The sequence below is a fragment of the Buteo buteo genome, chromosome 2 (assembly GCF_964188355.1).
Source record: "Buteo buteo chromosome 2, bButBut1.hap1.1, whole genome shotgun sequence".
NCBI classification, from domain to species: domain Eukaryota; kingdom Metazoa; phylum Chordata; class Aves; order Accipitriformes; family Accipitridae; genus Buteo; species Buteo buteo.
In genome coordinates this window covers 4509861-4533462 of record NC_134172.1, presented here as the reverse complement: position 1 = coordinate 4533462, position 23602 = coordinate 4509861, and the positions used below count along the sequence as shown (strand labels likewise).

Genomic DNA, 23602 nt, shown 5'->3' with positions numbered 1-23602 from the left:
TAGTATCTTAAGTGGGAGTTAAATGATCCAGACATCTTTTTTTTTAAGTCTTCAGCACTGGTTTGCTGCTCTGAGAGCAGAATTTGTCCCCCCCCTACCAGACTCTCTGCAAAAGTCACTGAAGTATTTTTAACTGATAGATTGCAGCTTCCTCTCTCATTAGTTGCTGCTAAAAGCTATTTTAGAAAGTTTCCCAAGGAACCATGCACTTTGCAGTCCAGAAAGACAGGGGAGATGGGGAAAGTCGGATCTATCAGGTAAATGCCTACTTAGACATTTTTTAAATGAGACTATCTAATGTTAGATGAATAGATAACATTTAGTTTTGTATTTTCTGTAGTATGGGCTTTCACAAGGTATTGTATTGACAATACTGTAAGTGCATTACTTAAAAAAAACAAAAAAATATAATTCGCATGAATGGCTAGTAGCCAATTTTCAAGCACTAACTAATAAATTAGAACTTTTGAGGAAAAGGTGTTGAATAACTGCCTCTAGCTGGTGACTTTTTGCCATGTTTCAGTCCAGAGCAAGAAGGCGTTTGGATCTTTTTTTTTTTATTTATTTTTTGTTTCTATTTTGGTTGTTGTTGTTGAGGCTTTTTCTGAGCTTACTTTTGGATTCTGTTGTTTTCCTGGCTGTCCTACAGTGCTCTGCAATTTGAGTTGGTGGATCTCAGTCCAGTGCCTCGTGGGCAAATGTCCACATCACCAAAACCACCCTCCAATCATGCACACTGGAGACCAGGTCCTCAGCTAAATTAAAATCAGTACAGAAAACTGTTATCATTACAAAAAAGCCACTTCACTTTGGCTTGGGATTTGGCCTCAGCACATTACTATTACTATTATTTTCTGCCGGTCTCAGCAAGAGAGGCCAAGGACTGAATAGTCATGAGAATTTGGACTTGCCTCTTAAATTCCTGGAGCCAATGCTCAGGAGCAAGACAAGTTGGAGGGCAGTGGAGGGGAAATTTCTGCTGTTGCAGGCTCTGTGTTTCTTGTTCAGTGGGCAAATTGAAGTCTTTAGTACCTTTCACCAGCACTGAATTTACTAGAAGAAATGGTATCTCTTGGCATATTTAATATACAATATATTATACAAGCAACCCCCTTCTATTATGATTTTTTTATTGGCGGAGTTGATGCACTTGCAAATGTGGCTTTCCTTAGTCACTCAAACTTTCTCAGTGTTACTGGAAAGATCATACTTCAGGTGTCTATTTTTTACCTAAATTAGACACTGATGCCATCGCACAAATTAGCTCTCAAGAAATCTTTATGTTGAATGTAAGCTGAAGATGCTGGACATGCATGGCCACCATTGATAGTGGCTATCATTTCTATTTGTTTCAGGATGGAAGAAACCAAGAGGTGGTTTGCTTCTAAGTGTGTGTAAATATCGATTGAATGTAACAGTGCTTTGTTTGATTTTTCACTGTGAAATATATTTTGGAGCTAGAAAGGCTATGTTATTGAAAACAATACATAATTAAAAGAAAAACAAGTGTGCAGTGCTCCTTGAGCCATTTTTTCTACCATGTCCGTAATGTATTTCTTGTCTAATTTTCTTATTTTGCTTTTGTAAATGTACAAAAAGTTTCTGTGCTGCAGCTTTTGTGACTATTTACTGTATCTAACCACTGTTTGATTACTGACTTTTTGATGTGGAGTGCTGGTATACAGGACAATTAACATCCCAAAATGAGAACTACAACCTGTATGTCAAAGGACAAGACTTGTTTCATTGTTGCATGATGACCTCACCTCCTTTTACCTTCACCTACATTTCATATATCTGGAACTCAGACTCCAGGTAATGAAACTTAAGTGCTTAGTTTGGGGAGTTTTTACTTCATAGAGGAAAAATACCCAAGTTCCTCTGCCTCATTTAAGCATTTGTATTTGAAAACCCAGTGTTAAAATGGGGTGGTAGGAGAAGGGAGAGAGATGAAGGCAGGTGAGTCCAGAGAGAAATGCCAAAAAGGTGCAGTTTGGAAGTTAAATTCAGACACTGTATTTGGTGTCTAGCTCCTCCTTTGCAGCAGCTGTCCATCTTTGCAGCTAAAGAGCTGTGTCTTGCAACTACAAGGCTAAATAACAACCAGAAGTGAGCGGGAACTGGCTGTGCTGATAATTTGAGATTCTATTTGCAAAGATGACTCTTCCTAGACTCTCTCAGTCGTTAATGGCAAGTGTGAGATACCCTCCAGAAGGGAATGCAGAGCTCTTCATAGTATCATAGAATCAACAGCCCAGGTTGGAAGGGACCTTGGACACCCATCTGGTCCAACCTTTCATGAGGAAGGGAGCCTAGATGAGATTATTTACCACCCTGTCCAATTGCATCTTGAAATCCTCCAATGATGAGGACTCCGCCACATCCCTGGGGAGGTTGTTCCCGTGAATGATTGTTCTCACTGTAAAAAATTTCTTTCTTATGTCAAGATAAAACCTCTCCTGGTGCAACCTGTACCTGTTCCCTTTGTCTTCTCCATGTGGGTGCTTGTGAAGAGACAGCCTCCATCCTCTTTGTAGCCACCCTTTTAGTACTAGAATACTGTGATGAAGTCCCCCCTGAGCCTTCTCTTCTTCAGGGAGAAAAGACCTAACTCCTTCCATTTTTCCTCATCAAGCAGGTTGTCCATCCCTTTTATCATCTTCTTGGCCCTCCTTTTGACCCTCTCCAGTGGGGCCACATCTTTCTTGAATTGTGAGGACCAGAACTGGACACAAAGTAGAGTTTGTTAGACTCCTGCTCAAAACCTGACCTGGGAGAATCCGATCCTCTTCAGCAGTGACGAAAGGATTAGTTGCCATAATTTACATTGTCCATGTCATTTTGTATAATTGTGGCTTTCCACAGTATTGTCATATCAATGATGGATGAAATTCTGTTTCTGCATAGCATGATAGCTTCTGCGCTTGCATATGAAGGGCTATGCAAGACCTCTGGTTAGCTCAGAGATTCAGTTTTTTCTCATAAATCTCATGGACAAAAGAAATCAGTAACTAAAAATAGTGAAAGGCAAAATGATCAAGAACAAAACATATTTAGCAGAGTTAGGGCTGTTGGTCTCTCATCCTCAGGTGTTCCAGAGCAGTACAGTGCCATAAGGACACTTAATCTGAAGGAAACTCTGTAATTGTCATTATTTTCACAGCATATTACCCCCACTCCTAAACTGATCAACTCCCCTTTTAAGATCCAGTAGGCTTTTCTTTTTCTCACGTTCTCTTCCCACTGGGAAGTTATTGTAAAACTTCATTTTTCTGGCAGTTAGAAACCTTTTTCTGAATTCCAAATTAAAATAACTCCTGGCTCATTTGTGCTCATTGTCATATTAATCTTGCCTCCAGTTCCTTTCTCCCTTCCTGAAATATGAACAGATTTATTTCAGATAAAGTCTACAGTTTATCTTTGATCATGCAGCTGAAAGATAAGCCTAAAAATAATCATGCTATTAAGCTGCATTTGTTTCAGCTGTAATCTCAATACGGGCAGCAAAAACAGTGCAAAGAAGCAAATACAGACATATGCAAATCCATTGAGAACAGCAGGAAAATTAACTAGAAGCAGCATGCCAAGCACCCTGAAAAAATAAGTAACAATAAAACTAGGAGAACTTTTTCTAGTTCTTGAAAGCATATAAACAAGATTTGGGTTTTGAGCAGCTTTCATTCAGTCAGATCTAAAGGCAGAAATGAACCCAATCTTCTCCTTTTCTGGTTTCAGTTATAATCTTGCAAGACAAGCTGTATTGCTGCTGTTTCCATTCAAAGGGATAGGACACTCATTCACTCAACATACTGCAGGAAAACAACATTCAAATAGGCAAAAATATACTGGCTGTGTCAGCTTGTGAGGTTTCAGTGCTCACGTGTCTGACACGGCTACTAAATCCCTCCTGAATCTCTCCTGTGAACCATGCAGATACCTAACTTCACATTATCTTTCCAGCCCAGCCCTGCCAGAAATTAGATATTAAAATTTCAGAGGGTATAGTACGAAAACTATGTGAGTAACTTTAGTAAACAGTGGCAATAAAAGAAATGCAAAAACCCATTCATTTAATTGGCTTTATTTGCCTTGTTATTTGAAATTATTTTTCAATAGTGTTTTAGAAACAATTGCTTATGGCAGAAGTTTTCAACCTGTGGTCTGTGGAGACTTCAGAGCCCATAGACTATTTCTGAAGTGTCCATGGAATATGATTAAGTAAAATAAATTCATTCTTTGCATATAGCAATATATGCTTGTAAGGCTCCTGAAGGTCTTTTGTCTTACCTGTGATTATGTGAAGGCTCCCACAGATTAAAAAAAAGGTTGAAAAGTACAGCTGCAAACAGCTAAGGATGTGTTACTGCAAGCTATTTTCTCAGGACAATCTAGATGAGTGTTTTTTCAGCTTTTTGCACACAGCGTCATCCAGTCTTTGATGAACCTCTCAATGCCTCCCATCCAACATCGACTTTGACAAATAATGATAGAGAGGAGATAGCGAGGAAAGCATGACCACTGTTAACCAGCTATAATCAGGAGTATCTATATCCCAATATTACAGAAGAGCCAGGCTGAAAAATCAGTGTAGCCAGGTTTCTTTGTAGCCTTTTCACAGTGAGTGATTTGGTTTGAGAAGGTACAGGTAGAACAGATGCTGCACCCTGGTTGAAGCTACTTCACTTACTCCTCCATGTCCTCAACATCAACAGAAACATGCAAGCTGTGATTTCAGAGCTGCCATGAAGTTCTATGAAGCCTTCTTACATGGCAAAGTACAGGATCCAAATGCCAAAGGCAATCCTCGTATTTTTCATGTTCAGTGGATGTACCTTGAAAATTCAACAAATTAAGCTTTTCCTCCTGGGTTTGATTATGTGATTTCATTTTAAGACTTTTGTTCAGAGATTTTCTCATGTGGGCAAGGCTTCCAGAGGAACATAGGGTGCTTAAAAACATCTGCTGCATGACACTGCAGGGCAATAAATATGACCTCAGCAGAGCTATTATAGCGTGGAAGGTCTAAAGGGAAGCAAGACAAGGTAGTAAGAACAGATAGAGCAGGATATATGGGACACCCCGTGGGATCCTGCTTGGCCTCCAGCTGTCAGACAAGATTAGTGTCTCCTATAGTTCCTACGTCATATCTATGAGCTCTGTGTGGATATCTAGGAAACGGAGATAAACTTACTGGTAGGATTCAGCTCCAAACTCTGACAGCTAGACTTTGATAGCTATGTGAAGGCAGCGTCTGTTGGACTCCTGAGTCTACAACTATAGAAATGTACATAATGCAAAGATACAACCAACTATCTGGTTCTACCTGATTTTCTTTCTTAGAGAGTTAAATATCAAGGGCTATGTTAAATATGTGTCCCTTTCAATATCCGGTACTTTCAGCTTTAGGCACTCTGGCTCACAGGCAAAGTCCTGGAAAAGATCCTGTGCCAATAAGCAGACAGCTAAGGAGATATCCACATCACTTAACTTTAGACATCAATTTTGAAGATGTCTTCCTTTGATCTAGTTTCTCCACTTTGCCTTTGTAGTCACAAGAGAGAAAAAAGCAATTTTAGAGTACAAGGATCAAACACATTTTTGATGTCTACTCAAGGGTCAGATGATTCATATTTTGCAAGTATCTGTTTCTTTCCACTAGAAAGTCTAGCTGACCAGATCAGAGACAGATGTTGACACTGTGGAAGTCTACATGTAGATGACTTTTCCCATGGCAACTTTGCCCCATCACTATTGTTCTGTTTCATGCATGCTGAGAAATAATGGTCTTGAAAAGCTTGGAGGTGGCTTCTGTTGGGTAATTACCAACCAGATTTGGGGGAGGTCTTGTTCTCTCTGTCATATTGTGTCTACATGACCAGCACTTTTGTGTCCAGAAAGAAATCATGGTATATAGTGTACATGCAGTGAAAAACAGTTAGGATTTTACCCTCTGCTTTTAGCAGTCAGGCACATGCAACCAGTTCAGAATTGCATTTAAGAGTAATGGTAGGAAGATATGGAGTGTGCGGTAGTAGTTAATGATGCTCTGATGTTAAGCTCCGTGAATATCTGTACTAAAGAGCTAAGTTCAGCTAAATACACATTGTACTTTGTGTATGAAAACACACCAGCAGAGCTTGAACAATGTTTTGAACCTCATGGTCTTTCACCTTCTTATGATTAAAATTGCAATTTCCCATTGGCTTTCTTTTGGGGAATTCATCCATGTAAAGTATTACTGTGTGATATGACACTGTGTGATATGACACTCTTCAGTGTCTGCAATGACTTAGGCTTCTGGATATGCCTTTTCCAATGGACTTTGTGCTTGCAGAGAAGTCTCAAGAGGCCTTTGTGTACTGGTATAATTTGTAAAAACAAATATTTGGTGTATTCATTCTCTTTCCCTTCTTGTCAATTTAGTGGCAATGCACCATGCTATAGCTCTGAGAAGAGAAGTACCAAGTTATTGGATGGAAAGCTGTATTTTGGCTTTTGACTGTGTCAAGGTACAAACTTACTGGCCTGTTGGGTCTAACACTGACCTTTTTTGGTCAAAATTGATTTAATTGGTATTGGGATCTGGGGTTATTCAGCTTTGTTATGAGGTGGAAACACAGATATCAATTGCTGCTTTCTAACCCTTTTTGTGTTTTGAGAAATTGTTTTTAACATGTATACTGCTGTAGATGACACAATAAATGTATTATCATTTTGTATAAGTCTGTTCTGATATAAAATTGCACCAAAGAGAACTTTTTGTCTGTGAAATTACAGGGTAGCTTATTTCTTCCTGAAGCAGCAGGATGGAGTTTTGGGGGGCTAAATGGGTTATCTGCCTTCCTCATGGGAAGGAGTCCCTGGATTCTGCTAAGCAAAGTCAGTCCTGGACCAACAAGACATGAAATTTTTGCCATTAGTGGGCCATGCACACTCTTCTTTCACCATCAGTCAGTGAAGTTACATGGGGAAGGTCTTTAGCACGCTGCATCAGTATCAAACACAACTATGTGCTAATACTGCCAGCACAAATGCAACACACTCTCCATTGCGACTAATAGCCTCTGTGGTGCTGAGCCTTGATCCACAGGTCTTTTGGGGCTGAAATATTATTGGTTGCTGGTATATGGGTACAAACCAGGTTGTAGTGTCTGGTAGGAATGGAGGGGTTGCTAGAGCTGTTGAATTTTTATGAGGAGACTGAGCACTGAATGACTGATGGAAAGGTCCTTCCTGGTGCACGGGGACCTATCACCTTTCTTTGCCATCATTTCTCCTTCCTCTGGATCCTTGAACCAGTGAGGAAGCTTCCCAGTAATAAAGGAAGAGGACATACAGTGAGATGGGTGGTCTTAAAGTGAAATGCAGGCCATCCTGGGAGCTCAGCTGGGAAGGGAGAATTGCTGCGTGACACAAGGTGGCTGATACATGCACCAAATAAACGATGAAGTTAGGTGGGAGAGAAAGTAAAGCACAGATTGTACTGGGAGAAGGAATTTCCATAACATAAATCCTCAGGCCAGGTTTTTTTCAAAAGAAGTGTTCCCAGGTCAGCCAAAAGCAGAAGCATAATTCACTCCAACTTTGTTCCTCCCCAAAGGTAGATGAAGAGATATGGGTCAATTCCTTCATACAGACAACTTAGTAATGTTTGCCACAACTGTTTCCTCAAGAAAACATTAAGAAGTAGTCAGAAACCTGAACTAACAGTCTTCTCTCAAAAATCAAAGCAGCATGGTACCACAGACCTACGTCTTAGTGATGGTGTCTTGGAAGAGGAGTGGGGCATTAACTCAGGCTACAGGATCATGTAATGTAAATCTTTTCTTGGATGAAAAGGTCGAAATTGTACATATTCATTATCTTCAAAACTGTATCCATAGTAAACACAATTGTAAGACTGTCCCTTTTTTATAAAGTCTCAAATGAAATATCCAAACTGACATAATTAAAAACTCACAACAGCTGTAATTATCACTTGCATTTTATAGATGTACATCATACAAATGTGTTCATATCACTATTCTAGGCAACAAACTTAAACAACAGCAGCAAAGGTTATTTTTACAAGGAAGAGTGATAAGGGGGTCAGAATAGACAAAATGACACCTTACAGAGGACATCTGATTCATTGGAACAGGTGTGTTAAAAGCCTAATTAATAAAGGACTGATCTGAATCTTATTTATGGAAATCTGAACAATTAATCTCTGCTTTAATAATGGAACTAGAGATGAAGCACCTAAAATCAACAAAGAGGTTTCCACCAAGTCAAATGTCTCCTGGCCTACATAATTTAACCAAGAGTAGAGCAAAATGAGGGACTGGAGCACTACTTTTTAAAGCTAAGCCAATATTGCAGTTCACAGAAAGCCAGCATGTACTTGAATGGTCATGGTCTCTAGCAATGCTTCCAAGTCTGAATGCAGGTTCTCCTGGGAATGGTCCTATCTTTAAGGGAACCATAGCTATTTCTAGTGTACCTTGTGTGCCCTTTCTTTACTTTTGGAGAGTTTGAGGTAGAGTCCAACTCAGTCCTGAAGAAAGAGGAAGGCCACCCAAAGTAGTGATGCAAGCACAACGTTGGTTCGCTCTGTTTTGCTAGACTATACTTTGCTTCACTAGACCACACTGCTCTGTTGGTAATTCTGACCTCAGAAACATCATTGAGTGGAGTGATAGTGAGCTGAGAAATGATGGGCAGGACTGAGATAATCATGCAATCACAGCAGACTAGTTCTCAAAGGAAGGTCCCCCAAAAAGCACAATTTAATTGTGTATTTCACTGATGGATCCAGCCAATCTTCAAGGTTATGGTGGCAGAAGGTCTGTTCCAAATATACAAGGACCAGCATCTGGACAGTAATTCTAGGTCTGTAAGTTATTCTGAGCTCAAGGTACCCCAGCTGGCATACTGCATTGGGTTTGCTCTAGGTTTTTCCTTAATACACACATAATCTGCCTAATGTTCAGCTACCCCGTGTTTTTCCATGGACAAGAAAGTGCTTGGGGTGCTCTGGCCTAATTTAATCTCCCTGTTCAATAGGCATGGAAGAAAAAACCCAAACAGATAATGTAACTCATTCTTTTTTCGTGTCACTCTTGAGACAGCTTGAGATTCCTTTTAAAGGGTGTTGCTGCTCCATAGGTAGGTGCTTAGCAAGTTTCTGTGTATAATTCCCATTAAGTTGGCTCAAGTTGTCTCAAAATGACTAGTAAACATTACTAATCATTACAGCAAACCTTCTCTACCACGTAACTGTTTGAAGTGAAGATTAGGAATAGTGCTCTTGAAAACTGGAAATTTTGGGAAACACTAACAAAGACACGACAAACATGCTGGCCCTGGGAAGAGTTAATGTAGTTCCTTTTTGAGGGGTCCTAACCTGTTGATTCACACTAGCTCAAGGTCTGGCTTTTCACAACGGAACAAGTGGATTTTATATGCCTAAGGAGAGAGAACCAGGGTTGTGGTACTGATCTGTACCAGGTGAGAAAAGCAGCTCACATTCAGGACAAGAAATTCCCAGAAAGCTCTAGACAGTATGGAAAGCCATAAAGGATCCGACCTGGCCGTCTGTTAGGTAGTATGTTACTATGTCACAGCAACTCATCCTGCTAGGAAAGCTCAGACAGAAGTTACACCATTCTGGCACACAGATATTTTCCTTTTTGGACTGATTTTTTCAAGCAGTGATAACTGAGTGACATAGTTGACTGGACTGTTTTCTCTGGACAAAGTCCCGTGTTTGTGTATGAAGTTCAGGTATTCTTGATACTGCCATTTGCACAGTTGTTTCTTCAGTTCACTTTGAACCTATAGAAAAGCAATTTAAAAACAAAGCATCAGAAAATGAAGACTTAGTGGACATTGAACGTAAAATATGCCAAAATATCTGCCTAACTACTTAGCCCAGATGCACAAAGGCACCCAAATCAGTCAGGATTAAGCTTTAACACATTTTTAGAAGAACTTAAACCACATCCCTCTTCACTTTTGAAAATAAACATTTAATTTCCAAAATTCAGAGGATGACAGGAAGTTTTTGCCTGCAGTTTCTTTGTTTATTGTTGTAGGTTTGCTTCATAACTATTTCTACCTTTTTGTAAAATTTCTATTTTTCCTCATACTGAATCTTCCGTGCCTCCTTGTTGTGACCTGCTATGTGCAATAATGGCCCTTCTCCAGGCTTTCAGTTTATCCAGTTTGAAATCCCTCTTAAAGATCCCTTACTGACTTGGAAAGATACTGAATCAACTTTAATACCTATTAGATTTGAGAGAGGTCTTGGGGATCCTCATAAGCACAGGCAAAACTGATTTTTTTTTACCATCTGGCACAAAACTAACAGGTAGGTTGAACAACCCTGGAGGTCCACAGCCTGCTGTTGACAATACTGGTACCAGGGTGAGGGGACGAGGGGAAAGTAGGTTCTGTTGCCCTACAGAACGCAGCTCACACTCAAAGTTGTAGCAGAAGGAGTGTAAGTAGGTGCAGGACACACCCAGTCGTTGTCCATGTTCACATGAGCAATTTGCTCCTGTGGATTAATTCCTTGCTGCACCCTGTTACTTCTGTTCCCATTCAGCTTCATCTCTACCTGCTTCTCCTGCAAAGGGGGTGGGTCTCCTGAATGCCTACAAACTGATGTATAAATGCCATCCTAAACTAAGAAGATATGTCAAATGCTTCTAACCACGCAGCTGCCATCTTCTGTAGCTGTCATTAGTGCTGAACATCTATGACGGTGTTATAGTTGTAGCACCATTAACACAAGCCCACTCCAAATTAAATGCAGAAATAAACTGTTAAGCGAAACTATTAGTTCTTACAGGGGATGTATGTATGGACAAATGTGATTTAAGTTCGCTGAACTGAGGAATTCCTCTAGTAATTCTGTTACCTAATCATCTATTAGGTATGGTCTTTACAGCAACATAGAGAAAAGAGGGTGGGACATGCAGAAATACATCTTGGACATTAGGGCTCCCTGAAAATCACTGGCAGTATTTATCATTGAAGTGGCCCCTATTCTGCCTTTATTCTCTCTGTTAACCACACAGACATGCCAGCCCCTGTTCACAACTTCAAGTATGGACAGAACATGCCTCTGGAGGTTTCAAGACTCTAATAAATGAAAGAGGGGCTTCCCCCACCAACACAGTACTCCAGTACTATCCCAGAAAGCTCAGGGTCCTTCAACACTCTTGTGTGCAATACCAGACCTCAGTTTCATCCCGTACAGATACCAGCTTGCTTGGCAACAACACAGTCTCTCACATTGTTGCAGATACTTAAAAATGAAGAAACACACACACACAGAAAAAATAATAATTATTTTTTATCATTGCAGGGAACCATAAGAGATGCACTGCCAAGTTCTAATGAGCGGCCAATCTGCTCCAGAAGCAGTTATCGTTAAGCAGTACGGACACAAGCCAACCCATACCACTTAATCTTGGTGCCAGAGATCACTCTCTGCCTGTCCCTTTTTAACACCTACTAGATTTGTGTGGTGTGAGATACAATATGCAAGCTATTTAAAGGCCGTTGGCAAGGAGTCTATGCAGACAGAAGGCAGGTGGGAAGTAGAGTATTCTGTATTTACAGGTAGTCTTGAAGGCACTCTCTCAGAACAGCACTAGAATGGTCATTACAGATTGTTTTCCTAAGTAAAAAACGTATTTTAGGCATTATACATCCTTGGGTAGAATTAATTTCACCTACATTTAGCCATCCCTATGAGAAGTGTCCAGTCTAAGCTAATGGGGAGACTGAGGCACCATTCTTCTTATTTAACCTACACACTTTTCTAAGGATGAGATGTGGTTTTACATTTTCTCATGGATTTTGATTCATTCTGCTCTTTTGGGAAAAGTGCAAGCAAATTTAGTTAGGTTTTAAATCTATAGACTCTCTAAAATGTACTACAGGGAATTAATCCAAATTCTAACAATGTTACAAAAAAAGGAAAGAAAGTGTTTGAACAAAACTACTGAAAATGTACAGGATGCCCTGGAAAAGGGAAATGGAAAGGGAAATTGAAAAAGAAAGGGAAAGGGAAAAGCAAAAGGAAAGGGAAAAGGAAAGGGAAAGAGAAAGGAAAAGGGAAGAAACCCACTAGGAGAAAATAAACCTAAAGAAAATAAGGAGTGCTACAAGCTTTCTATTGAGACATCATCATGATAGCTATCAGAAATAAAGCACGAAAAATGTTCCCTGACAGGAAAGTCACCAACCATTTGTAAAGGGTCATTGCTTCAAAGCTTATTTTGTGTCCTTCTGTCAGAACTATATGAATACAAATAAAATCAATAAAGGTACCAAGGGAAAAAAAAGATACCGGTATTTCATGCTTTCAGGAGCAGATCAAAGCACAAATCTGTTCTGGAAATAGGAAAAAAAAAAAAAAAAAAGAAAAACAAGAGGAGCCCATGAGTTTAAAAGGTTTTGGTAATCTTATGTACTTGCTACTCACCTCTGCATTTGAGAAGCAATATAGAAGAGCAACAAGAAAACCCTAGGACAGGGAGGGTAGTGAGAAAAAAGACAACCATCAGGATTTAAAGCATAGAATCAGAGAAAGACACCAGGTTTCATTCAAAATTTGAGTAAGGCAGCAAAAAAATACATATTTTCTATTGTTCCATTGGAATTTACATGATGTGTCACTATTTATTGGGTTTTCATAATGGGATTAAATTCCTTAATGGACTGGTGACATTATATTTTGCCCTTGTATGGAGACACTAAGGACCAACTTACTGTTTACTGTATCCTACAAACAAGTTCTCCCTCAGATAAGGTAGTAGGGACTTCTGTCTTGTTCTAGTCTATATTTACAGTAGTGGATAAACCAGGTGAAGACCTGTTCTTGTTTTACATCTTTACTGCTAAACTCTCTTCTTTCTCTCACGAGAGGATGGCTGTGTTCAGCCAATAACCTACTGGGAAAGGTTTTGGGTTCATATTCACCCAGAACTAGTCGGGTCTTGTTTGGGGGAGAATTAGTCAGCCGGGAGCCAAGCCATTTCACAGACTGTACTAACACAGGCAAACACTGGACAGTGCCAGACTGTATCTGTATTAGTAAACTGAACAAAGCACAGCCCCGAATACTGGGCTTTGCTTCTCTAGGTTGTTAAAATGTCAGCATGGTCCATGACACAGTTTTGGCTTGGGCCGGCAAGTATTTTCCCAGAGTCTGGCCATGGTTGAGAGGTAAGCATGGAAGAGGGATCATTTTCAACACATATCAACGTGGACAAGCTGTTCTGGGGTGCAAGGGAAAGGGGAAGGAAAAAACCTCAGCTACATATTAGAATGTGTACCACACCCAGGCCCTGGCCCTCTCAAATCCAAGATATTGTTCTGAACAGTGGTATAGCAAAATAAAAGAAACAAAGAAGTATTAACATGTTGGACTCACTACTGCTAAAGGGTAAGGGCAGAACAGGGTGTTATATATTATCCTTATTTTTTCATTCCTGATATCATCACCTTTATTATATGTTGAATTAGTTTCAATCAGTTCACCTTAATCCATAGACTGGTCTTCATGGCTCTCTGTCATTCTTATTCAATAAAAGTAGATACTGTATTTTATTGGTGATTATTAATATGAAGTCTGAGTCAGAACTCAAAAGTAGTGTGAGATTTCAAATATAAGGTAAGGGGACCAACAACCGAAAGAGCTTGTGAAAGAGTAAGATGGAAAGTGTGCGTTGAATTTAGCTACATTATTAACACCTGCTCTAAAAAGCAACCTAAAATATAAAACTCCTGAGACTGTTTCAGATCAAACCTCTTAGGACTGATAAACATTTTGTCCAGCTTACCTGAAAAGAACCCAAGCCCAGCTCAATATAAAGGCGAGCTTCCAGACCAGTGCTTTCTGGGAAAAACGCAAATACAATGTAGTGCACTCCAAAGAGGGGGATTAAGAGTAACGTGGATTTAGCAAGTCTCCTGGCAAACCAAGAATTAAAGAACAGTGCACTGTTAGAAAGATGGAATTACTGACAGCAATTGTGTGTTGGAATAAATTTTAATAGAGGACAGCTCTGTAATGGAGGCAACTATATCCAAGGAAGTTATGGAAAGATTACTTTCCATCACTCCCATCAACAACTGGTGAACAAAGATGAATAAATCAGCACGAAGGTTTTCTGGATTGACATTTAAATTTCTTCTCCTTGCTATACATGCGAAAACAAGGGCACCAAACTAAGTCCTCCCATCTACTCTCCTGAGACTGATCTCAATCCCATGTCGGTATCCCCCATAGAAGCGTCTCAACTTCCAAAACTGTCAGTGGAGATCTAATCATCGCTGTCCACAGGACTTGATTCAGCTGCTAAAACAGTGGTGTGAGAGCCTCTGGTGCTATCCTAGGGTATTCTGCTTGACCTTCAGCTCACTCCAGAAGGGCACAGGTTTACGCTACGTCCTGTGCCATAACTAACATTCATGCCTATGTATCTTAGGATGAGTTAAATAGCTCGCTAGAGTCCTTTGACTGCATTGTTGAGATCCCTATTGATTGTGAAGGGGATCGTAAACAGGAAGGACTAGATTCAGTTACCAGAACATTAGCATCATGTTACTGCTAAGAATTTAAAGGAAATTATCTGCATCTTTCTCTATGTGGCCATTTGTGTGGAAAGGACTGGGAGAAAAGTGAATGAATCACCTGACATTTAGTGTTTACACTTTCAACCTGGGTCCTTTTGGAGTTGTAATACTTTATATTTTACTTTTCTTATTGTCCCCAACATATCCACCCCACCTTTCTCTCCCTGAAGAAAAAGAGGGATGTGATATTTTGGATTAAAAGGAAAGTTTACATTGTTATTTCTTCCAGGGATTTCTCTTTCTGTTAGTAAGGAGTAGAACATTTTGTGCTACTGCCCATAAAGCTTTTCATATAGCAGCTAGAACGGGTCAATATCAAGAGATCAGAAATACTTACACAAAGTGGCTTGAATGGCTCCCTCCTCCCTCTTGAGATTTCAATTTATGGACTAAAATTCTGATCACATTAATAAATATAATAAAGTTAATCTGAAAAGACAAGACAAAACCTGTAAACTTACTGCAAATCACATTGTATCTTCAGTTGATCCAAATTAACTAAAAATCTCCAGTCATAGGAATTGCACTGCTATAAACCAGTGCAGATCTGCTCTCAGATCAAATCAATAGCATTAGAAATAGTATTCATTTTTCCCACCAATATATAGTTATACATAAAGATATGCTGAAAGTTATGTTGAATTAATATAAACCTACATATCTCAATATCGGTTTATGTTTGATATTAACTCCTTGTAGTTGTTGTCAGCACCTAGCAGGTCTTACATGATCTAAATAGTCCCCCCCTGTTCCCTTCATTGTTTATGACAGGGATTATAACAGATACAGACCTAAATGACACACTGTTTCTTCCCTAAATTTAGTTGGAATAAATGAGTGCATAAGGGAGATTTTTTTGTCTTAAGTTTACATCTTAAGAACTCATTTTAAAAATATACTAGATAAAATGATCTATATGTATTTCTTTTATTAAACCAGCTTCATATTATCTAAGAATATTGCCAGTATGGATTGCCTTTCTTCAGAAGGAAGATATCTCTGTATCTTACAGAGATACAGACACAACTGTGGTGTGTGGAATGCAGGTGTCAAGATGATTCCATTATGTCCTAGCATGACTCTAGAAAACATAGGATTTACCCTTTAGGTTGTGATTTAGGGTGGTTTGGTGGGGGGGAGGAACCCAACAAAACCAACAACAAAACCACATGCTGCACAATTATTTCCAGCTATTTGAAATTCAATACCATAGCATATGCTATTGCTTTTCTCCCAGCTTACTGAAAGGTGACACTAACTTAGCTTTCATACTTCAAAAGATACTCCAGACAAAATGAAAAAAACATACTAATACAGTTAGCAGAATGGGGCCCTTGATGATCCATAACACCACTCCATTTTCATCATCATCCCAACATCTGAAAGAGCAAACAAAACCTGTCATGTTATCGGTCCCGTGTGAGCTTTCCACAACACATGAAAGTATTTCTGTCACGTAATAAGAAAGTGATAGACACTAAGTTTTAAGTTACTACTTAAAGGCCCCTGCCAGTACTGGTACCCTGATATCTCTCTAAAAGTTTCTGTGCAGCCCAATATAAAGCAAGTTTATTCAGTAAGAGGCAAGGGTTGAAGAACCAAAGCAAAGTCAAGAAATGCGCATTTCTATTTTCAGGCTTCTTTCCTGCTCTTCCTTTGAAAAAAATGACTATTTTACAGACTACAGATCAGAGACTAAACTACTGTGCATCCACAGATGTAATGGCTTTGGGGTCATGTGGAAATAGGCAAGAAAATTCTAAAGCCCTAGTAAAGGTACCTTTGAAGGGAGAGAGCAGAATGGGCTTTTGGTCCCTGTTTTGAGGCTGTTCAGGTACCAATAACATCAGTAACAGTCTAGTTTAACTCCCTCCAGCCAAGTGCCATACATGTTAGGTTATATCATGCTCCCTGTTCCTGTATTTTCCCTTCCAGTTTTGTGACATGGAATATTTGGCTGCATAACGATAAAGCTTACAGATGATGGTTTACCCCAGCATATCTGAGCGTAAGGTGTATCTTTGCAATGCTAGCAATGTGAATTCATCCCAGCTGTGTCTGAAGAACTTGGGTTTCCCATTTACTAGGCTATTAGGTAAAGGATGAGCGGTTCTGATACTATAGTTTGTTTATATCTAAATTAGAAGAGCAACCAAATGAATGGAGGATCTGCAATGAGATTCATCTGACTGCGTAGATGTCTTCATGGGGTCTATTCAACTACATTTTCTTTGCAAAGGACATCAATATAGCAGGACACAGTTAATCTCATCTTAAAGTGGACATCTAACATACATCAGAGAAGTAAACTGAGCAGGTAGGTACTTTGCTGGAAGAGCACCTGAAGTTCAGACACTTTTCAGCCCTCTCTTTAAGCCTGTGAGAACTTGTCAGAGCTCTTGTTACTTGTTTAGTCAACAACCATCTGCTTTCTACCTGGCTCTCATATTAAAAGATAAAAGTAAAAAAGTTAAACTAAAAAAAGAATCAAAGAACTGAATAGAAATGAAAGAAGAAACAACTTATCAGGACATAACGTGTTTGTTTGGGAAGTACTTACTTGAAGAGATTAGGGGTAGTAATTTAGAGCTGGTTTTATACAGAAGCAGTGATTTTCTTAAAATATAATTTTTTCAAGGACTGGGCATTAGAAAACTAAATGAAATTTCAATACTTACTATGATTTTTCCAGATTTTACTACCCCATATATGCACATCAAAATCAGAAGACTTAAAACTGTTTTCTTACTTATTTATGAAGTGTAAAGATTAGAGGCACAACTTTGGAACAATTTTTTTTTCTTTTCTTTTCTGTTTTTTATATCTATTTTTTCCCCACCAGAAAATCAAAATACAATACAAAATAGGACTTCCTTGGCTTCCTTGTCCAAGCTCTGACTTACCCAGTATTTTGTCGATGGATTCTTGTGAGGACCCAAGCAAACATCACAGCAGTGGGAGCTCCTGGACAAATCAACACAGAACACAATATAATTGTTTTGAATACCATGTCCCATGGAAACTTTATTCCAAGAAGGTTCGTAGTGCAGCAGATTGGATATACATTAAAGGTCAAACAACGGGTCAGACAAATTAAATGACTTTATGAAAGAAATTAACTTGCAGTGCAGGGGAAAAAAAAAAAGCAGGAGAATGAAATCAAAACGAAGGAGAATAGGGGATGCTGTGAAACTGTGTTTTCAAAAATAACAGCTAAGAATTACTTGAAGGTTTGTATTTGAATTATGAGCACTTGTGAAGCTGGAGGAATCACTTATTTAGCTAGAGGTCTTTTCTCTTGTGAATTGTGGCTAGCACACAACTCTTTGCACACTATCTGGAAGAGTTCATGTTTTTGTCCTGAGAAGTCTCTACTAATCACTCTAGACCTATCAGTTGACAAGCATTCCATGAAAATTTAACTAAATCCAGGAACTGGTGATTTCTAGCCTCACTTTATCACTGCCTATCCTTCTACATTTATGACTGAATAGTTATTTCCTTTTTTAAGCAGGCATATAAACTAGCAATTGCTTTTGCTCTCCTTCTGTGGAATTGAGTTTCCAAAGACTTTGAAAGCTGCCACAAAAAAGACTCTAATCTGAAGAAGATGACATATTCACTGATAAATCTATAGAAATATAGGTAATAACTTTTTAAGTATCACTTGAGATCTGAAGGTAAGGCCCAGAAGTTGTCCTTCCTAATTTTGGACCTTTGTTCAAGGCCTTTAAGCTGGGATTATATTCAGTTCAGTTTCTCTTTTTACTTAACGAAGAGAAATATTCACATCCATATCACCTAAGATCTGAGTTGCTCCGAGATGTCTCTCAGTTTCCATTGATTATAGAAGGAGATGAGGATTACTACATTATTAACTGAGGTGTTTCCTTTGTTATCTCAAGCTAGCTGTGATTAATCAAGCTCTAAGCATCTAGTTTCAGGCAATCATAATTGGAATAGCTCCAAATCAACATCCTCTTTATAAAATTCAAACTTTTAAATTTAATTACATAAAAAAAGTCTGAGAATCTGAAGATGAAGGATAAATTACTATTTACTTCAGAATAATTTGGATTTTACTCCAAAGTAGAAAATGTTAATGTAACTGCTCAGTTTGGGTGCCTCTATTTTAGAATAGCCAAGGTGAGGTACCAGAATATCTGAGAGTCACAATAAACAATTCTCTGCAGTGAAAGAAATTTTAACTATTACTTGCACATATTCTGACAATATCAGAGATAATTTTAATTGCTGTAAAAACTCAAAAGATTCCTTAAAGCCAGAAGGTCTCTGGAAAAAAAAATAAAATTGTTTGATTCCTAGGCCTGAACTCACATGATTTAAGATTAATCTATCTAATTCTGCTTACTAAAAGCAAAATGTCAACTTAAAGTTAGTCACCCAAACTTCTTTAGTCAGTGGAGGAAGGTAACAAGTTTCCAGGATGTTATCCAGCCACATTACTCATCTTCTTGAAGACTGGATTAATCACCACTTCATGCATACCTCACTCTACTGACTGCAGGAGAAACCTGGAGAGACAGTTTAGATTAGATGGCTAACTTTTAAATGACTGTAGTTGCATGAAATTACTTCCAATCATGAAGATGAGTGCTGCGGTCTTTCAAGTAGACATATCGTAGTGCTTCTAGTAATCCATCCTATCCTCTCCTTCAAAGTTTTGAATGGTATAAATATCTAACAAGATAAGAAGAAAGATAGTGTAATGGAATGGTTTCGACGTAGTAGTACTGGATGAATGGGCAACATTCATCAGAAAGGTGGCACCTTTGATAGGCACTGTTTATCTCAGAACAAATACTTTTTCTAGTTCTGAAAGTAAATGAAAATACAAATTAACACAAAGAGGAAAAGAATACTAACCCCAGCCAGTAAATATGAACCACCATACATACTGCTTGTCTGAAACAAAGGTCAGCAAAAGCAGTGTTTGCAGGTATATCCCTTCTATGAGAAGCCAGAAGAAATTGGCTAAAATACTGAACTGGAAGAATGCCACAGCAGCCTTACAAGCAACCTGGAAGTGCAGAGGAAGAGAAAACTATTAGGTCTGTTTTCTCTACAAGTATAAGCAAAATTCAATGTTACCACACAAGAATGAAGAAATTATTACAAGATTTCAGTATGTTTGGGATTCCATAATTTCAACTGACTTGACTTCAGTTTCTTGAAAGGGAAACATTGGCCCTCTCTTATAGATGAAATCCTTTAGTGATAGAAATTGTTACAGCTTCCTTAGAGTCAACAGACCTGTACCTTATATATCAAAGCTGAATGTAGCCATAGCACTTGGTCTCTGGGTTTGTGTAGGATTGTTTATTTTAAGAGATTTCAGTTCTAGCAAACTAAAGAGAAGTGGGATTAAGAAATCTCCATATTCTCTTCCAGTAAAGAATTAAATGTTAAATCAAAGATAGGAGAGAGGGGAAGTTTAGTACCGTTGACAGTAGGCAGTGGTCCATAGTTTCATCTGCAAACAAAACAGCATCTTTGGTGAAAACAGCAATTGCTCTCAGGATAAACGAGACAAACAGGTGCATATGGATGTAATTCCGTGTACAGTGGAATTTTCTGACATGGAAAGAGAAAATAAAAATTGTTCTTCAAGAGAAATTTCTTATGGTCTCATCAAAGCTCAAACAGGAATACACATGACCGCAGACACCTTCCAAAGCAAATGAATGATCTGTCACTATTTGAAAGGGAGCTAGACATAAGGGAGCAGAGCAGTTTTTATTTGTTTAAGCTAATAAAAGTGCTAGTATAATTGTCCTTGAATTACCACACATTTAAAGGAGATGTCAGAAGCAGAGAGTAACACTGGGACTCTGGGGCTGTATTACAAGAATGTCTTTTAATTATTCTAAATAACATTTTTTTTGTTGAATAAGTTTGCAACAGGCTCTTCAGCCCCTTTCTGGCCAGAGAAGAGAGTATTGAATGGGGGTCGGTCACGTGTGGGATGGCTGCCAGAGAAGTAGCTGCCTTACCCCAGACTGCATTCGTTTTATGAGGAGCGGCTGAGGGAATTGGGATTGTTTAATCTGGAGAAAAGGAGGTTGAGGGGAGACCTGATCCCTCTCTACAACTACCTGAAAGGGGGTTGTAGTGAGGTGGGTGCTGGTCTCTTCTCCCAAGTAACAAGTGGTGGGACAAGAGGAAACGGCTTCAAGTTGCACCAGGGGAGGTTTAGATTGGAAAATTAGGGAAAAAATTTCACAGAAAGGGTTGTCAAGCATTGGAACAGGCTGCCCAGGGAAGTGGTGGAGTCACCATCCCTGGAGGTATTTAAAAGACGTGTAGACGTGGCACTTAGGGACATGGTTCAGTGGTGGACTTGGCAGTATTAGGTTTGTGGTTGGACTTGATGATCTTAAGGGCCTTTTCCAACCTAAATGATTCTATGATTCTATTTCCCTAGATTGCCTGTCCATATTTTACCTTGTGCTGAAGGAATCTCCTTCAAGATTTGGACACCCTACTTGGTTCTGGGATCCTCGAAGTGATATGACCTTTAAGATTGCCAATCCATTCCAGTTAGGAAACTGCTTCTATACTCTGCATCCTTGTCCACAGAGTAAGCTTAAGGCTTTTGTCTAAGCGCATTGGAACCAATCAAAACCAGGACCCATTTCCTAATACCCAATGTCTTCAAATATGACATTTAAATTTCTTTAAATCTCTTTCTATAGCTCCCAATTATGGAAACAATGGTCTTCCACAGTTTAGAATTACTGCTGGTTCAGGGGCATAAGATACTCAGATTCTACAGAGTATGTCCTGCTATGCACTGGAGGAATAGTTATCTTATGTTAATAGTGAACAAGTTGGAGCATTTTCACTGTATGGTGTCATTAAAGAGGCTAAGACGGACTTCCCAACCAGCTTGATTATTTTAACATCTGCAGGGAAGTGCTACAACATGAATAGAGGACCCATTGCCATCAATGGTGTTATGTCTGAGAAGGATTTGAAAATAATAATAAAAAATCCCACAAAACAAAAACACAGAAGATTTGAGAGGAATTAGGATGAGGCTGTCTTAAGACATCCTGAAAAAAAGACCTTTTTTTTTTTACCTGAAGGCAGCAAAGACAATTAGAGCTGTAATGAGTGAAGTCACTGATGCTGCATAGCCAACAGTGTAGACACGCCAAAATGCAGAGTAATATGATTTCTATAAGAAAAAGAGAACACAGAGCAATGCTGGTGGTTATGCAGCATGCATGCTGGTATGCTTATTCCGCTAAGATTCATTTTCCCTTACTAGTCAGACCCATCACCTATGCACTGCTTTGCATGCTTAAGATCTCCTTCAGGTTTTTTCCTCCATCGCAACACACCTTTTTTTTCTTTTGAATCCTACTTAACCTTACACGGGACAGGTTTCACAGCCCACAGGCTCATCTGCAATGTCCATCCCTTTCAGCATGCTCAACAGGAAAATATTACCTTTGTTAAGTAACTACATTTTCTCCTATATGTACATAAAGCCTCTAGGGCACTGAAACCTGCTGATGGGTGATTTGTGAATCTGTCACTTTACACCTGGGCCAGATTCAATAAGTATTGGTTTTCATCAACAGCTATAGCTAAAAGAGAAATAAAACTTGCATTTTACAGGTGAGGAAAATGAAAGACTGTGAAAGTGTCACATCATATATTGGAGGCAAGAATGCTAAAGCCAAGAAAATAACCTCACAGTCTTTAATTCTTTGGACTAAGAGTTCATTCAGTTGTCGTATATGGTAACACAGTAAATTATAGTTCGTTTGTTTGTTTAGCATTTAAACATCCTATGTCCTAAGAAAAATGAAGCACGTTTATGTTGCTTTATCCATGCAAATTTTATTCTGATTCACTACAAGATCACCTAATTATTTAAAATCCCAAGAAACTAATTTCTCTGAATCCGGACAAATTTCCTCCTTGCAAATGCAAATGGACATTTTGTTCTCTAATTGATCCAAACTCTGTTTATCCAAAAGGCAACAATTCTGGGTTGAGACAAACAGTTAGCAATTTTAAGTAGATCCATAAATAAATCATGCAACTCTGACAACCTAGGAATCATCCTGGTGTTTCTGAAATAGTCCTAATTTTTATACAGTCTTTTCAAAACACAGGTGAAAATTAGAAAATAGGTTCTTCAACTGAACAATGAAGTATTTCGATGCATTTTATCTATTTTTGTAGGGCAGCTAAAAACCCCCCACTATATGCAGAAGCTAACATAAGTCCTCAGTGCAGATACAAAATACAAAATGAGTGGTTCTCTTAGAATGTAAATGGGATTCTTCTTACTTACTTGCCTATGTTTACAATGCAGTAGAGCTTACTGATCTCGTCTTCCTTTTATAGACCTTGTGGGTTTGACTGGAATAACAAACTAAACACAACCGCAGCACAGACATGAGCTCTGCCCTCAAATCTTCCATAATGTTAAAATGTAAATATAGTCCCTTGCTTGATTTCAGCCTAGGACAGCTACAAATTATGCCTGGTTTAACACAAGCCAAGAACAGCTCGGAGAAAGCCACCCTGGAGAGTAAGAGACTTCAGCTTTGTGGGCGAGAGCCGTGCCCTGGCAGCTAGCCCCAGGGCTGGAGAACTGTGCTCCAGAATTCTTGCCACCTTATGAGTCTTACATCCCTTCTGGACTGTTTGCGTGGTTTCCAGCATCTTTCCAAAAGTTTTTTAAGCATTTATCTTTCTAGCTTCCCCACGGTGTAAAGAAGGACAAATGTCCTTAGTTTACAGGTGGGGAATTGAGCTCCAGATATCTATACTGCCTGTTACAGCTGTGCTTCAATTTCCAAGCTCATGGAGCCAAATGGCTGAAGCCGATTGTGTCTACACTTCCTAAAGATTCTGATACCTGAACTAGTACTTCTGTGCTTGAGCTTGCCTGCCTGGACAACCAAATGGTTTACGCCAGTGTTAC

General features: G+C 39.0%; 1 protein-coding gene across 1 annotated transcript in view; it reads right to left on the bottom strand.

The window, feature by feature from the left end:
• Positions 1–9627: 9627 nt before the first annotated feature.
• LOC142028586 (vasoactive intestinal polypeptide receptor 1-like) overlaps positions 9628–23602 on the bottom strand; it is a 29418-nt gene continuing 15443 nt past the window's right edge. The window contains exons 5-13 of the mRNA XM_075022434.1: positions 21738–21835; positions 20097–20229; positions 19522–19675; positions 17538–17598; positions 15944–16013; positions 14972–15063; positions 13839–13968; positions 12479–12520; positions 9628–9816 (exon numbers count right to left, since the gene is read on the bottom strand). Of these exons, the coding sequence (XP_074878535.1) occupies positions 9628–9816; positions 12479–12520; positions 13839–13968; positions 14972–15063; positions 15944–16013; positions 17538–17598; positions 19522–19675; positions 20097–20229; positions 21738–21835 (969 nt within the window). The remainder of the gene's footprint in view (positions 9817–12478; positions 12521–13838; positions 13969–14971; positions 15064–15943; positions 16014–17537; positions 17599–19521; positions 19676–20096; positions 20230–21737; positions 21836–23602) is intronic.